At 38.4% G+C, this 17342-nt stretch overlaps 1 protein-coding gene across 2 annotated transcripts in view; it reads right to left on the minus strand.

Moving 5' to 3' along the window:
• GALNTL6 (polypeptide N-acetylgalactosaminyltransferase like 6) overlaps positions 1 to 17342 on the minus strand; it is a 457687-nt gene that overhangs the window by 38753 nt on the left and 401592 nt on the right. For both annotated transcript variants that reach the window (XM_065061335.1, XM_065061334.1), the window contains 2 exons: positions 14762 to 14879; positions 4847 to 4954 (listed from right to left, as the gene is read on the minus strand). In XM_065061335.1, the coding sequence (XP_064917407.1) occupies positions 4847 to 4954; positions 14762 to 14879 (226 nt within the window). The remainder of the gene's footprint in view (positions 1 to 4846; positions 4955 to 14761; positions 14880 to 17342) is intronic.

Here is a 17342-nt window from a genome sequence, read left to right on the forward strand (position 1 = left end):
CCGCCCCAGCTCTGAGGCTGCAGGTCCCTGTAGGGAGGCTGTTGGGAGCTGCCGAAAGCTGAGTGACAGAGGAAAGACATTTCTGCAGGTATGCTGACTGCCACTGTGCTCACCTGACAGACCCACACAGACCACAGCCCATCCCTGCAGCCAAGCCTGAGAGAGAGTTCAGAGGTTTGATTCCAAATACATTTCTTTAGCCATGTAACTTGGGTTCTGGTGCTAGTCTACTGAACAAATCCTGGAAAGTAGCTACCACCACTTTGATGCTGTTATTTTCCAGAAACATCTAGCTCTCCACCTCATTTATATTCCTTTCAGATAGTTAAGCTGCCTGTCCTGCTGCATTTATTAACGTAAAAGCAAAATGTTTACTCAGATTGGAGAAAATACAAAAAAATAGCATTTTAAAAATTTACTTTGACTTTCTTGTATTCAAGGATTAGAAGATATTAAAATTTTTATTTGGTAAGAGCTTTGTTTGAGACCTTGCTTTAATTAATTTTCATGATGAATTTATAAATCTGTCAAATGCAAAAAAGTTAGAAAGAAAACTTAAAAGCTGTATTGTATAATCATCATCATTATCACACATTATAGCTGTGCTGTTGCAAGAAGGTGATTCTTCTTGCTTGATTCCTAATAATTTGCTTATTCTAAGCTGATGTTTTAGCTGCTTACTGTGTCTACTGAATCAGGACTGACATTGTGCTGCTGTCTTTTGCTACAGAGGTGATTGCACAAGTGCCAGCAGTGCTCCCTTGGTAGCATGGCACACCTATCAGTTTGCATTCCAGTCATGAGAAAACACAGCATCACCTAACTGATAGAACCATAGAATAGTTTGGGTTAGTAGGGACCTTCAAAGGTCATTCAGTCCAACCTCCCTGCAATGAACAGGGGCAACTTCAACTAGATCAGGTTGCTCAGAGCCCCGTCCAGTCTGGCCTTGAATGTCTACAGGGATGGGGCATCTACCACCTCTTTGGGTAACCTGTGCCAGTGTTTCACCACCCTCGTTGTAAAAAATTTCTTCCTCATGTCTAGCCTGAATCTCCCTTCTTTTACTTTAAGGTCATTCCCTCTTGTTTAAAACCATTACCCTTTATGATTCTTCTTGGTTATTTAACTTGCCTGGAAACTGAAAACATTCATGGGCTGCTTTAAGAAAGCCCCAAACATTATTTGCAGCTGGTGAAAAAAAAAAAGTCATAATATTAAAGGAAGCTCTGTCAAAAATGCAAACATGGTCATACCACCAGAGGTATTACTACAGAAATATTCTTTAAAGATCCCTTTTCAAAGCCACACAAAAAGGCTGAGCAAATGGTTCAGGTGGGAATCTGAACCCACCTTTATCAGCTGAACTCCTGACCCCAAACTCGTGCAAGTTCCAATTCAGCAACACTGTGTAATGAGGCAAATGTCATCGTGCTCGTGCCTGCTGGCTCAGAGGATCACTGTGCTCTGGGATCCCTTGTCCTGGCGTGCAACTTAGGGGTAGGATTCACCACGCTGCTGGGTTAGCATCCAAACTGGAACTTCAGTGGGATTTCCCTTCCCTTCAGAAGGCCTAATGCTCTAATGTTCTGGAGTTAGTGCTAAAAAGCTGAGTAAAATACCTGTAAATGAAAAAAATTTCTGTAGATATGCTTTGAAATTCTGAGTTTATCTCTGCATATCCTATGGAAAACTGAGCTTCTATTGATACATTTCTTATGTCTTTTAGAGAATCATGAATAGAAAAAAAATCCCTCTAATAGGAAGCTAAATAAACTGGGATACAACTATAAGAAATTGCAAATAATATTTTAAAATCTTATTTCAAAGGCAACTGGCTAAAAGAAAATGGGTTAGCTAGAACTGTTAAAAATGATACAGTAGCCAAGAATACCACAAAGCAACTAAAATAATCCAGTAAAACAATTCAGAAGTTTTTAACAGGGAAACATCTTGCATAGGTTTGGGGATTCGCTCTCTATATGCTTTACCTGTAACAAACAGGCAAAATTAGTGATTAGTCACTAGTTTTGCACAGAGATTAATAGGTTTTGAATGAATAAGTAATTATGTGGTGCTTCCACATTATAATGTAGAATCAGTGTTGACATCTGTATGCCCATTAATCTTGCTTTACGTGCAATTACCTGTAAATTGGGACACTGAAAGCATCTGGCAAGCAGCAACATCTTAAGACATCTCCAAATAAAAATATTCAGCTTTTTAGCTGCATTTGTTCATCAAAGTCTGTTTTACGAATCTACTATGCATGTTTACAGCTTGCTTTACTTTTGTTCTGTACCACCAAACAGTTTTACTGACAGAACATTTCATATGTGGATGCTTTTCAATTTATGAGGTGTGTGTCAGCAAAAATATGCAGAGACTTTGCAGGTCTTGAGTGACAGATAAGAAGGGCAAAGAAAATTTATGTCATGACACATACTGTTGTGTGGTACACTAATGGTTATTTAGTGATGGGGATGCAGGATAGAGTTTTTGACAAGTCTCTGGTTTAATAAAGCATATGTGATCCTCACGACAGGTCACAGCTCTCTAAAAAGATACCTAGACTGGCCAGGCATTACATTGCTGACATTGTCTGTGGAAACTTGCTGCTAAAAGACAGAGAGGTGAAATGACTTTAAGCATTATTTGTTCAGGGCAAACATAAGCTGAACAAGCTCAAAAGGAAACCCATGGCAGGGTCTGCGTTACACCTGAGTTTGTCTAGAAGCTCCATTCTCTTCCTAACTCAGATCCCATATGCCTTGTGCTGCTGCTGTGGGGTAGCATTGGAAAATTTGTCATTCTTGAAACACACAAGAGGAAGTTCTCCCTTGATTAATGAAGGGGCTCTTGCAACCACTTACACAATCCCAGTTGGGCTTCCTAGGGCTTATTCGTTTGTGAACTGTATCTCCAGCATCCTCCTTTACATAGCAGAAGATGGAAAAGTTTTTAGTAAAAACCTTAGTGGAAACTACTTAGTAGTGAAAAGTACTGGCTTTTGGCGCAGGGGTCATAATACTTCCAGATATTCTTGAGTGTGTTATTCATTATATTATCGAACTAGAGGAAAGTTTTGGATAAAATGCTATAATCTTCGCATGATATAGTATATTATTTGGATGATCATGCAAAAACAGCTGAAATATTCAGGCCACTTCTGTGCATACTCCCCTAGTATTATCTCGGCTAACAGCTCCATTTGGGGCAGTTTATTTGGAAACACAAGCGGTCTGTATCAAAGATGATACACACTGAAGATTAGTATCTCCTTGCTTTTCCTTTTCTGGCTTGGATGAAAGAGAATATTTTTAGGCTTAAAATTACACACAATTTGACAGGTCAGGGACCAAACTCTCTTCCTTGGCTAGTTATTGAGATAGCCCTAAACACTAAAATGTACAGAAGATCTTGTGCTCTTGGCAGCCTTGATGCAACATATCCTAACATCAATGTTTGGATTTAGAATATTGTACTGGAAAGAAGCTAGGAACCTGAGAATTCAAGTTTTCTTTCAGTGATATGCCAGAAATTTACCTAAATTTACCTGTTTTGGACTCCCCACAACACAGAAGAAACGATCCATCATTTGAATAGGAAGGATGAGACCCACCCTAACAGCACATTAGATCTTTTCCCACAAAATACAGGGCACTCAGTCTGTGCATGGGGATAGAGTTTGTTTTTATAACTGGGAATGTTTTTTTGGTAGTATTTAATGAGCAGTTTATAAATTAAGCCGTTTATTTCAGCCAGTGCAAAAATCTGGATGGGGAAACTCTGAGACTACATATTGGGGGAAGATTTTAATCTCACAATTTAGTCAATACACTTCTTGTCACCACCACTAACCCCATTGCTGTATTTTGTGTCTCACTGTCTGCACAGATGATCTTTTAAGGCAAATCTTTCTTTCTGTCTAGCCAGCTGTCGGGCAGACAGCACAGGCGGCCTCTTTCCTCTGCTGCAGTTGCTACAGCAAGCCTTGTCCTGCGGTGCTGAAACCAAGAATATCTCCCCCTTAGAGCAAGAAATTTATTCTTTTATTCATACCACATTTTCATTATTAAGAAAAAATATGGTTCATAAAATACTACCCTATGGCAACACGCAGACTTTAATATTAATACCATTTTATTAAAAAAGTCATCTGAAACAGAAAAGATTAAACTCAAGCATGAATAAATACTAGTATTTGCCTGGAAGCTACATCTGTGCCCTTTGTCTCCCATCTTTTGACATCACACGAACACCTCCAGAAAAGTGACAGAACGCTTTGTCTTGAGCAAAAAGCCCCTCATGGATATGGATGTGTTCAGCAGTCTTCAAGAAATGTCTAGAGGTCTTGTAATTTCTCACTCACGCAGCTCCAGGCTGGCTGCATTCCACAACTAGGTTTTACACAATAATTAGACAGTCACTCAAACCATTGTTGCTCAGTCCTTTGCCTCAGAAAACGTTCCGTTCGTGAGATTCTGCCTGTACTGCTGACTGATAAGAAAACGTGTATTCAAATCGGTCCTGCTTGTAAAAACTATGACTGACAGCCCTGTGCAATTCAAGAACCATAAGCCTTAGGTTATTCCTAGGTTCTTTTGAATCATCATGAAACACTCTTCTGTGCTGAAATGTACAATTCTGTATTTATAAACTTTCATTTTATTCTTGTCAATCTTATCTCTGGAAGGCAGCATAACTGCAGAAATTGCACATCTCATTTCAGAAAAATAAAGAAACATTCATGCTCCATTTTAATGGTTTACTGAAAACTAGTTCACAGGGAATTAAGAGACTGATGATGAACAAAAATGAAAAACAGGAAGACCCAATTACTCACCCGTGCTAGGCTTGTCCCAGATGGAACTTTATACGGGACGTACTTCCTATAGATATGCCCAACTCGAGAGCATGGAACATCAAACATGCCCCCTCCGCACATCCACACCTGAAAAGAGGACACAAAGCAAATAAAAGAATGATTCCTGGGAACAAAGGGGGCAAATACGGCATTTTAAGTAATGAGCATGTGAAAATGACATAAGTAATATGGCAGACTGTCCTCCCCCAAATTTCATCATGCAAAAGCAGAGTACGTTCAAAATAAAACAATAAAACATATTTAGAATAACAACTAATGATCATCCTGCAACACAATCAAAAGATATTCTTGTGTCTGTTGTTTAAAACATGTGGAACCAAAGTTTCAAAGAAAGGTTCGGTGAGTAAAGTAAGCCATCAATTGGAAGTAAAAAAATATTTTTTTCCAAAACACCTGGCTTTTATTTTTTTTTTGAACAGTGAACAGTGAATAGTGAGCTCAGATACTAAGATGCTCTTCATTTTGTAATGAAAAAGTAACAAAAAATCAATTTCCTTCTAGTTAAATTTATGTCGGCAGAGAATAAACACCATGCTGCTACATTACATCATTAATATTTTAATACTGAAGCAGATGAAACAACCTGGAGTACACAGGTTTGATGCTTCAGGTCTCAGCAACCAAAATTCAGTCAAAACTGATGGGAGCAGCGAGTACTTCATGGCTCTAAAAAAATCAAGCTATATCCTGATGTGCAGCAAACAAGGAATTCTTCACAATTCTTCGCTGATCATGACTGAGTTTTACCAAGTGTACGTGAGACCAAGGTTGTGTGCCATGTCAGAAGAACTATGGCAATCATGCCCACCTGTGGGCATTATTTTCTATGCTCTGTCAGTGCAGAGCCACTGAGCTCCATCATGGCTATTAGATGACTTATGTAGCATAGTGACAACTCTCATAACCTTCTGATTTCAAAAAAAAAGCAATTTGACTTTGCAAATCAGGAAAATGAAAAACAAAACCAAAACCACCCGGCCCCTAAGTAGAACTCTTTAAGTATCCTAACACCAATCACACAGCAAGAGTTTAAAACTGAAAACATCAGTATTATAAAATTATTTCCTAATCCCGGCAAAACAATATTTTGCTCCCCACAAATTTGGAACAGAGTGGCTGTTATTCCACATAAGAGACACTTGTGGTCTCAGATTTCAGCCTTTAGACAGAAAACAAAACAAAAAACACGCAACCTGCTCCCACCTAATTTGAAAGAAAACCATACCAAAGCTGATAAAGAGAGAGGGCTTGTCCTTTCCATGTCTCTTTAGGTGCACATACATGAAGATGTTTCATGAAACACCTCTATGCATCTGGATAAGGATTTAGGTCCATGCATTACATATACAAAACAATTTTATCTGTGTTCGATATGGTCTGGAACAAAATGTCGTGAAATAAATTTGCGATTGAGGCTAAAACAGAGAAGAACATAGAAAACTGAGAGCTTCACCAACAATTGCCATACAGAGAGGAATTAATCCAAATGCTGATATGCTCTGAATTAAAATAAGAGTAACCAGACCCTTAAAAAAAAAAAAAAAAGTATTGGAAAATATTATGTGAACACATATACTTGACATTCTGTACAGAGCCTGCAAAGAACAATGTGCATCTCTACACTTTTACCATACATTTCTCATTCCATCGCTTTTGTCCTGCCCACCAGCTGGCTGTAACTACTGGCTTTTTGAAATCACAGGAAAACAAACAAATTAATTCCATTCATTTGAAACTATAGTCAAAATGGGCAAGAGTTTGGCCTTTTTTGTTCCACTTGCCTGATTGTGTTACAGTGGGTATATCTGCCTGGTCCTGGCAGCGTGGCTGTGAGCTAGGGACTAAATTTTAGTAATCCAAACATGCCCATGCTAAACGATGCAATATGGGATAATTGAGTGTGACTTAAAGCACTTGCTGGGGGTAGCTCACTGGAATTCAGCCCCTAAGACTGACTGCAATTCATACCACGAATTCAGAAACAGGGGTTAGAGTGAAGGCTTGAGCTGCAAAGTGATTTAGGAAGCTGCTTCTTATGGGTCTTTTTGTGTATCAGCCCTTACCGTCCCCTGGCTGTCAGCCATGGCATCCAGCTGAGACCTGGTAATCAAATGTTCAAGGATCTACACCTCATTGCAGAACAAGCCTAAACATGCTGGTGTGTTTAAGGAGGGTTTGAAACCACTGAAAATGGGGCAAGATCACGTGCTCGGCTCTGTCCTGAAATTCCTCGGACACCCTTGTGCGTTCCGGTACAGCTGAGAGCTGCTTGAGAAGCTGCTACTTCCCACCTCCCATCACAGAGCCACCTGACGTGCAGGAGCTCTGGGTAGGTGCTCCTGGTGCACAGCAGCACCTCAGAAGAGGAGACAAATTTTCAAGTTAGTGGCGCAGGGTAATAAAGGCAGCTGTCCTGCTCATCACTCTGCCAAACGGAAGCACATATGTTGATGGAATCAAGAGTATTTCAGTATCTATTTCTGTGGTGAGGATATCCCAACTAGTCTCCTAGTGAGTACAGCCCTTCTCAGGGATGAAATTTACTGGTGAGTTGGAAATGGACACCCAAATGAATGCCTTGCCTCCAAGTAAAAGTAGCTCATTACTGCCCAGAGCAGTCTTGCAATGTCATGTAGACATGACCATTATTTTCTTTTCAAAAGCATTTTGTAAAATTTGATTCTTAAAGAAAACCTTGAAATCATGACCTAATTCACTGGAAAACATATTAATAAACATAATAAAAATTCATAAAAATAAGTTGGGTAATGCTGTTGTTTAAAAAATATTATTCACCTTTCTACCAATACTTCATTTGTATGTTATATCACTTGTACCTTTTTTAGCAGGAACCTCCTCTCTGTGGCTGTCTTCAAATGACCCAGTGCACCAATGCAAGTGCAGACCTAGATTTACTGTTTTTATTTTTTTAAATTTTAAATTAAGGTGTTATTTCAAAGACTAGACAAGGTATTAGAGCAATTAATCAAGGTTTCTTATCCTTTGAAGAATGGGCAGCATAGCAGTTTGACTCAGATGAAGGTCAGCCATAGAACAAATTTATAATTGAAGAAAGCAGAAATATATACATATAGACCAGTGTTACTTTAACTCACACAATGTGAGCTGAAGTACACGTATATTGTACTTCCTCTGAAGCAGCAGGATATAAGTAAAATAAAATAAGAAAAGGAGAAAAGGAATTAAAAAAAAACCCTGTCAGATATGCTGAGGCAATAAAAAGTGGGAGGAAGCACCACTTTGTGTTAGGCTTATGTTTGACAGATATAAAACTTGAAAATGCTGTGCTGCACCTGAGCTGCACTGTGCAGGGTAATTGAAATGAATCTTGGTCTGCCTTGAAGGACATTTAGCAGCTGTTTCTGTTTATGTTTTAGCTTCAGAATGATTTTAAAAGCATTTTTTATGTTGTCTGGGAAGATCAATTCTGGCAACTTTGTCTTTAAAATGTACATTTTTATGTCACCTGTGCTAAATGCAAGGAACTGAAGAAATGACTTCTGTGTTAAATATCGCAGACTTCCAGTGTATCTTTAAAGGAATTCAGGTGGTGTGGGACATTTGGCAAAATGATACCACAGCACCAATGCCTCTCTCTTTATCTAAGGAGTAAGCAATGAAACTCAGGATCACTAATGACTCCTTCTTACAAAAGCAACGAATCTGGTCTGCAGCTGAGGTATAAAAAACAAAGACAAAATGAAAACAATGCAATTTTGGATTGGAAAGATCAAAAGAAGAGCAGCCTCTGTGTTAACTATATAGTACATCACAATTTATATTTATATAGCTCCTTCCAACAGAACGTTGCAAAACACTTTATAGGGATGTCTGAAAGCTAATGGCAAGCAGCAGCACAAGCTTTAAAAGAGATTAAGCTGTGGTTACATGGCTTTGTTCCTGATTGGAGCTTAGATGTCACAGATGCATTTTTTGGCTCTGTTCTACAGCTCTTAGGGGATTTTGAGTGAATCACCCTCTTTTCACATCACTTCTTTGTCTTTAAAATTGAATTCTGCTTGCTCTTGTGGTTTTTTATCCCTGTCTTATCTATCTAGTTTATGAGTGATCCAGCTTGGGGACTATCTGGAAAATGTAAATACTGTGCACGCGAGAATGAGACTCCAATCCATATGCTACACTGTAATCATAATTACTGCAGTAAGAGACTCATGATTTTTGAGCAGTGGAAGATGTGTTGCTGTGGAACAGGAACATACACATACAGCAAATTATGTAAAAGACTGAGGGGAGATTGAATGGATTTTGGATCAGGCTTCAAAACTAATTGAGAAACATACTGCTGCTGAGAGTCAGTAAAAAGACAACAGCGAGAGACACTGAAATGGATGGAAAACAAACAAACAAACAGTAAACTGGTGGAAGAAGAATATAAACTATGACAAGCAAAGCTGTCAGCTTGGTGCTCTGAGCATTGTGCGAGAAGTACAGGCTACAAACCGGAGAAATGTATTACCACAATGGGGCTGAAAAGGTTGTAGAAAATAAGAATATAAAAGCTTTACAGCATTTTCCAGCCATTTTTCCTGAAATACAAGCCCAAACAACAGATTTAGCAGCTGTAGAAAAGGAGAAAGAACACCTTCATGTGAACTTTTCCATGTAGTGAGAACATTCAGTTAAACACAAGAAAGAATAGGATTTTGCAGTCAGCGGGTTCACAAACAGCAAAAACATTTACTTGTGGGATTTCCTGTCAGGGATATTAAAACTGTACTGTGTAAACTGGGAATTGATGACTGTGGGTATTTCAACAATACTCACTGACACCTCCAAAATGATGAGGAAAGCAGCAATATTCCACATTAGTCAGTTCTTCATATAGATTACAACTGCATTCACAAGTGGTAATGCTTCCTTGCCCTCCATCTCCTGCCAAGATTGTGAGCAGTGGAGGGAATTAATAATGATGATGATAATGACGATAAAGAAAGGGATTAATGAGCTTGGGGGGTGTGTTGGAAAACTGGGATGAAGAGAATCTGGACGATGTGTTGGCACATATAAGGACAAAATAACTCTAGATATAGGTGACTGGCTTCAAAGAGGCTAGCGTATCACCATCAGCATTTTTGTTAAAGTATGATTTACGATGCCTAAGGAACAGCCAGTGTAAAGGCTGTCCAGCAAACACAGGAAATTAACATCTTTCACTACTCTATATTTTGGAGATTACTGCATAAACCGTGCCTTTCTAACAGATTTAAGATTTCCTAAATAGTGGTTTCCCTGCTTATTGAGAAGAGACTCTATTAATCAGGTCAGTTGCAGCACTTTGCCTGCTTTGACAAGTCTAGCACACGCTGAACAGTACTGTCAGCAAGATATCATACATCTTTTTAATTAAAAGATTGATCCTGAGGTTATGCTGCTAAAAAATTAAAATGCTGCACTTTATTTCTTATATAAAAATTAATCTATGAAACTATTTAATGAAGAGGTCATATTTTGAGACAGGGGTTGTGGCTGCCATCCATTGACTCTGCATGCATGTGCTCTGATTTGGAAGCAGCAGTTAATCACCACAGCATCCAGCGCTACGCTTGCTGCTGCCCTCTGCAGCAATGTTAGCAAGCAGGAAAATAACAGAAGAGAAATATGTTTGTTTTTGTAGTTGAGGAAATAAAGGTCAAGCAAATTTTTAAGCAGCAGCTGCTTTTTTTTTTTTTTTTAAACCAGTCTCTCTGTGTTCCTGACAACTCAGTGCCTGGAACAGCCATGCCTGAAATTTGAGGAAGTTTCCTTTCCTGCTATGGCACAATACCAGATGTCACAGAAACATCATAAAGCATCCTGTACTTTGGAGAAACTTATTAAATTACACTGGAATAGATTTAGATTCACTGCAGACTCACGCTCCATAGTATCCTTCTATTCCCATTGAATGCTCTTCCCCCCCACGACAGTAAAGTGTATTTTTTTCTCACACCTCCACCTTCTGTCCCTATAGAATGAGACAATACAATTTTCCCACCCCAGAAAAATACTTTCCTTTAGGACTCTGTTCTGCACTGAAGACTGGTGTTTGTCACCCCAGGCCACATTTAGTGAAACAGCCAGAAAGAAACATCAAAATTGACACTTTCCCTCCAAGCTTCCCAGTCTGAGCACCTTTTCTAAATCTGGTTCAAGACCTTCTTGTCAGGAACTGCTGCCTGACTCCCCAGGCAACCACTTGTCCTGCTCATCTAAATTTTAATCAGTCCTTGAACTCTGTCTTAGCATTTTGAACTCATAAAGCAATACGGCTTTGCTATTATTAGTGATTTCTTTGAGCTTGCATGATGGTCCTTAATCCAGCACCAGACTTCAATTCATGGCATGTCTGTGGTTTGCAAGTACAGCAGCAGATTACGGTGAGCAGAGCAGAAGAGTTGATATCAAGTTCAAGATAAGGAAGCTGATAATTCCTTAAGTCAGAGGACTTTGGACAAACTATTTTATTGAGTCTTGACTAGCACAGATTTAGTCATTATGCTTTTCTGAAAAATCCAATTTCTCTGACTTTCTAAGCCTACACTTTGCACTCACGGGTTTCTACTCGCTTTGCAGCAAACACTCTTGTAACCTGAGTTCTGGGGTGTGACTGTGGATGTCTCTGGTACAGTAATGCAGAGGCTTCTGGTTGAGAAGATGCTTTTCCTTAATAGGATTTTGATTATTAAGTGACCTTTTCCCTGCATAATGTGTGAATGTATCTGTGGAGTGATGTTTCATTCCAACATCCAGGAAATTCTTCTCTGAATAAAATTAGTCCAGAGAGTACCCAATATAATACTGTTTTTAAATGTTATTCCACGTTTGGCACCTGTGAATTTGGACATGTAAACATGACATTTGACACACAAATTTTCGAAAAATCTTCCTGAACATACCCGTAAGCTTTCTTTTGCATCAAAACATTAGTGGTGTTAATTAAAGACATGCCAGAGCGTACTTGGATTCTATAGTACCTGGACCTACTGTTAAAATATTAAGCAGAAGGGTTACAGTAGTCTGTTGATCCTTAGAGTTTAAAATGCATCACCAAGGGACCAGAAATGATCTGCCAACACTCCTCGCACTCCAGCTCACAGACCCAAACAAGCAGTTCAAGATGCACCAGACACCATTTCAGCGAATGCACGACAGCTTTTGCTCTGGCCTGAACCCCTCTATAACTACATAATTGTATTTGAATTAACCACAAGAATCCCCAGTCTGACACTGGTAAGGTTGTGTCATCAGTGTGGTCTCCATTTACAGTAGATAGATTTTTCACTTATTTACCCTTATATTGCAGCTTTTGTACAAATGAATCTCAAAGTTAAAACCAAGATGTATGAAGGACATAAAAGGAACACCGTGTCTGTCCCTGAGGTTAAAGATCAGCCATTAATACATCTCTGTCACGAAACTGTATCAAGCCATTGAAAAACATTGTGTGTAGAGGCTATGTTAAAGAGTAGCCTGAAACAGTCCCCTAAATACAAACTTCCAACACATATGGGACATCTCAAATTGGCTTCTTTTCGCAATTTCTTAATGAAAACCACTCATATTTTTACAAAATAATAAGAATTAGTTGAATCAAAGAAGAAATGTGTGAGAAAAGCTAACTATCCAGTAGTTAGAGATGTTCTTGAGGCAGGATACTCCAAATAATTATTTACCATGAAAAACAGCATTAATGTAAGACATGGTATCAACACAGGGTACCTACCCTATGACACTTCCACAGGCCATAGATTTGGACACTCTAAGGAGAGGTAAGACACAGTTTCAGACCCACTCAAGCAGCCAATGAAACTGAACCAGGCTGGTCGTCTGGCTTTTTCATTGACTTTGTGAATAACAGCAAGACAGCAAGTCCACCACCTTCCCAATTTTTGTAAATAAAGCTCGTAAATTAAACTGTACGGCTAACTTGTCCTTATTTAAATAAGTTTCAAGATGATTGAATCTATATCTACAGTAGAAATTTTTGAAACAGAAACCTTTCCCAAGCTGGTATTAGTGATTCTGCTACAATAAGAAACACTGCCTTCTGTTTCTCCTTCTGCCTCCATGATTTTTCTCACATTTTTTTGTCATTCCAAACCTAACAGTAGTCTTCTTTTTAAAACTTATATTTGTTAAGTTCTCCCAATAGAAAGTTGTTTCTATTTGGCAACAATTTCTCAAGAGTATTTTTTATTCTTTTAACACTAATAACAAGGGACAGCGACCCTAAGGTCAGTATATACTAATGAGATGAATCAGGAGATATGATTGAAATGAGACCCAGTGTGAAACAGCTGCCTCAAAAAAATAAAATCTATCACTTGAGCAAAATACACTGGGACAATCTAGCATCTCAATTTCCAGTGCTGTTACCATGGTTTCTCTATAAAGACTTGGAAAGCATTACAAATACATTACTTGAGAGGATGAACACAAGGAATATTTGAATTGATAATAAAATCTTGGGTGACCTGTTGCAGACTGTTCTGACAGCTGCTAGTGACTACTTATATTTGCCTCTGAAAAAAACTAGATGGACAGAAGCTAAATCAATATATTCTAAATACACTGTCTAGCCATTGGGTTTCCCCTTCCTGTTTTATTCTGCTAAGGTATAAAAATGATTTGGAGAAACACCAGAGTGGCACAGTTAATACAAACCATTTTGCTGTTCTTGATAACTCCTGTAAAGACAGCCTAGCAGTGCAATGTCAGGTCATGCTGTATATTTCATTCAGCAGAATGGCCTCAGCTCTGTTGTTTTAATTGCTGTTCAAACTCAGATTCAGCAAGATGTATGTTATTAGTCATGGCTAACATACTACATTTATTTACTGAGCTTGACACTGTCAGAGTTTGGAAGTAGGTTGGAAAGACCCTGAAGCTAAATGTGAATTCTAATTTCAGTTCCAAGCTTTATCCAAATATGCTTGACTTAATTAATCTATGTCATGAAATTCTATCAAGCCATTGAAAATTTTTGTGTGTAAAGGCTATGAGGTAAAGTTTTTATGTCTTTGGGTACACCGAAACATAACGGTTTTCAAAATTAGACATGTTAGCCCTCATCAAGCTAATGCAAATACCTAGTTTACATTTGGAAAGTAACAAGACTTCCAACTCAGAATGTAAAAGCCAAATAACTGATTTGAACACGTATCTCCATGTAGAGGACATGATGATGTATCATAGCTGGTTGGTTGTACATAACCTAAGCACTTGAAAACTCTACATATATTTTGTCATTATAATTACTCAAATGCAAAAAATTATCTCATTTTGAAAACCTAGCCTATAGATAACAGCTCACAGCAGCTGAGCTGATCTTGTTATTCACTGCTGCTGAAAGGGCCCTTCTTCCTGCAACTTTCTCTTTCCATTTCTACCCATTTCCCTGAGCTGCCTCCAGGGAAGCCGACTCCCAGAGATAATTAAACCTGCTGATCTGGACAGAAAATTATGCCTTCTTTCCGCCCCCCCCCTCCCCGGATTAATTCTCTGTTGGCTTATTGAGCTGAGCTGAACACTTGAGCGTGAAGTAAATGCAGTGTCAGAGAGAAGGTGAGTGGAAGACTTGAGAAAAGGAACAACGTAGAACTTCATTCTCTGATAGTGGTAAGCTACCACCTTTTCAGAGGGAACCGCACCCACTGTGATTTTTGTATGGCTTCTAGAGCATTTGTTTATGGCATAACTCTTTGTGAAATTAGTGGGAATTCCTAAAGAAAAAAGTAATATTTTACTAAATTAATTTTAGTTAAAAGCCAGTATGAGTGAAGGCATCATGATCACATAAGTCTCGTACCAAACAAGTAACGAAGTATCATATAAGGTGACTTGATGACTTACCTTAAAGGAGATTTCATACTGCTCTCCTCCCCATATTTCTAATCCTGGGTCATAGCCTCCCAGCTCCCAAAACCACTGCCGGTTAACAGCAAATAGACCTCCAGCCATCACAGGAGACCTGAAGGAAGAATAAAACAATACAAACCATAAAGAACATGTTTGGACTATGTGTGTGTGTGTGAATGTAGGTGGTCTGGCTTCCACTACTGCAAAGCTATGGAAGGTGTAGACAAAGGTTACTGTAAACAAACAATATTTACCTTTATTCATCTCAAAATACTCTCTAGATGAAAAACAGGCAACATGATAGACATGTAGTTAGATATAGAGCACTGTAATCAGTTATGTACAAACTAATTTTTTCTAAAAAAACCCAAATTCTGTACATTACTAAATAAACTGATAGAAAAAGCAAGGGACTCTGGAAAACTGCCAAAGTGTTTAATGTAATCCTAGTACTCTTTGTGAAGTAACCCACATCTGAAAGTTAGCAAAATTTTTCAATTTATTTTGTTCTCATAGATGCTGGCTAGAGAAAGACAGAAAGGTGAGAGTGGATGGCTACACAGCAGCTGCTGGGAGTTAAACATCTGCTTTTCTACAGCAACATTTAAAACTCCTAAACTTTGTCTCACAGTGGTAATTTAACTCACAGGCAAATAATTTGCTATATTTCCCACATTTGCATTTATTCCCTGAACAAACACGTGGAATTTATTTGAATTAACTCAGCCTTTTCCATAGATAATATAGAAAACAAATGGAGTATTTAAAGTTAGTGTGAGAGAATATTCTTGGAAAGTGCATTTTAAATTTATAAGCAGGAATGCTGTACTGGAGACTAAGGAGTTGTGTGTGTGTGTGTGTGTGTGTGAGAGTGTGTGTGGTTTGTTATTTTTGTTTGCTAGTTTGTTTTTGTTTTGTGTTTTTTTTCGCCCCCCCCTTTTTGTTTTTTCCCCACTACCAAGAAGACCATATTTCTAATGCAGTAAATACATTGACAGCTCTCAAGATTTAAATGTTGCTCACGGATTCCTTGAAGCTGTGGTGGCAGGGGGACACAAAGGGATCTGCACTGAACAGGAAGGAGAGAACAGAAATGTCCAGCCCGACTGTTCAATTCAATCAATGCAGGTCAACACTTGCCTTATGAGTTTTAGAGCAAGCGGCTAGAAGGAACACATTCTTGTTGATGGCTGGTCAGCAAGAGAAAAGACACACAATGCAAGAGAGACCTTGGTGGCTTCCAGGCAGTGTCCTTATCGGAGAACGATCACAAAACTGGATCCAATGCTATGTGCTTTGTAACGATGCAGCCCCGAGGGAAAATTGTCCCCTCTAGGGGTAATTTTGTTCTGAATTACTGCCGGTGGTTCGTTTGGGGCTATAGAAGCAGATGGAACCTCCACTGAAGAACTGACTGGAAAATAAAAACTTCCTCCTTTGCCACTGATTTAGTACTTAGCAGTGAACTCAGGACTGGCGGGTATCACAGAAATCTGTGCCTAAGTTAGAAGTTTATTAAAGAGGATATCAAGTTAATGTAACAACATTCTTCCATATTTTCTCTGTTTTAACACTTTTTATATTGCTGTCTTATATCCAAGTCAGTGGAGAAGATAAAATAGCAAGCAGACAGCTGAGTGGCCTCTGCCACCGTTAGGATACCAGAGAATCCCCACACGCGTGAATGTCAGAAAATGATCCTCTCCTCTGCATTCATGGTAATGAAAACATTACGGATACTTTACCTTTCATTTCTAGAAGGTAGTTTGAAAAAAAAAAAAATATATATATGTGTATATATATATATATATTTTAGATTATATCTTACATTAAACTACCCATTTTCACAACTAGGGAGCTCTGTTTTTAAGAGACTAATTCTGTTTTCCTTTAGAAATTATATTTTTAAAAGCACACAGAAGCTTTGTGAAACAAAGCTGCAATATTCTCACCGGCAAGGCCATGCACTATAACATACACTGAATACTAATACTTTTTTACTTTTATTGACATTTCATACCTCAAATATTGACTGTTCTTTCCACATATGAATAAATTTAACGGAGATTTTATTAGAAATCTTACCCTGGGGATTCTGACTACTACAATACACTTTCAATTCCTACTGAAGTAAATCTGATTACAACACGTCCTTTGTGACTTCAGGTTCTAAATAATCAAAACACAATGTCCTTTTATAAGGATGGACTTGCATGGAAAATGCTTATAACCTAAATTGTTACTGGCAGAAGCAATGAAGTCCCAGAAAAGACTGAGGAAATGCAGGACTTCTCTAATTCCCTTAGGTACAATATCTTTCATAAGTATTTCTCTTGAAGCAGTGACTGGCCTATGAAAAAGGCAATCCCTGCACGTGAATCAGATGGAAGATGAAAAAGCAGGGACTCTGAATTCCAAAATAGCTCGCAGGTACTGACAAATGATACTTTATAACTCATCTGTAGATTTTGCAGTGACAATACTGAATAAAGAAACCCCTTGTTATTTAGATGTGAAAGTTCAGAACATTTATTACAATTAGCAAAACTACCAAACAACGACTGGAACAGCAGCA

This window comes from Columba livia, chromosome 4 (genome assembly GCF_036013475.1).
Source record: "Columba livia isolate bColLiv1 breed racing homer chromosome 4, bColLiv1.pat.W.v2, whole genome shotgun sequence".
NCBI lineage: Eukaryota > Metazoa > Chordata > Aves > Columbiformes > Columbidae > Columba > Columba livia.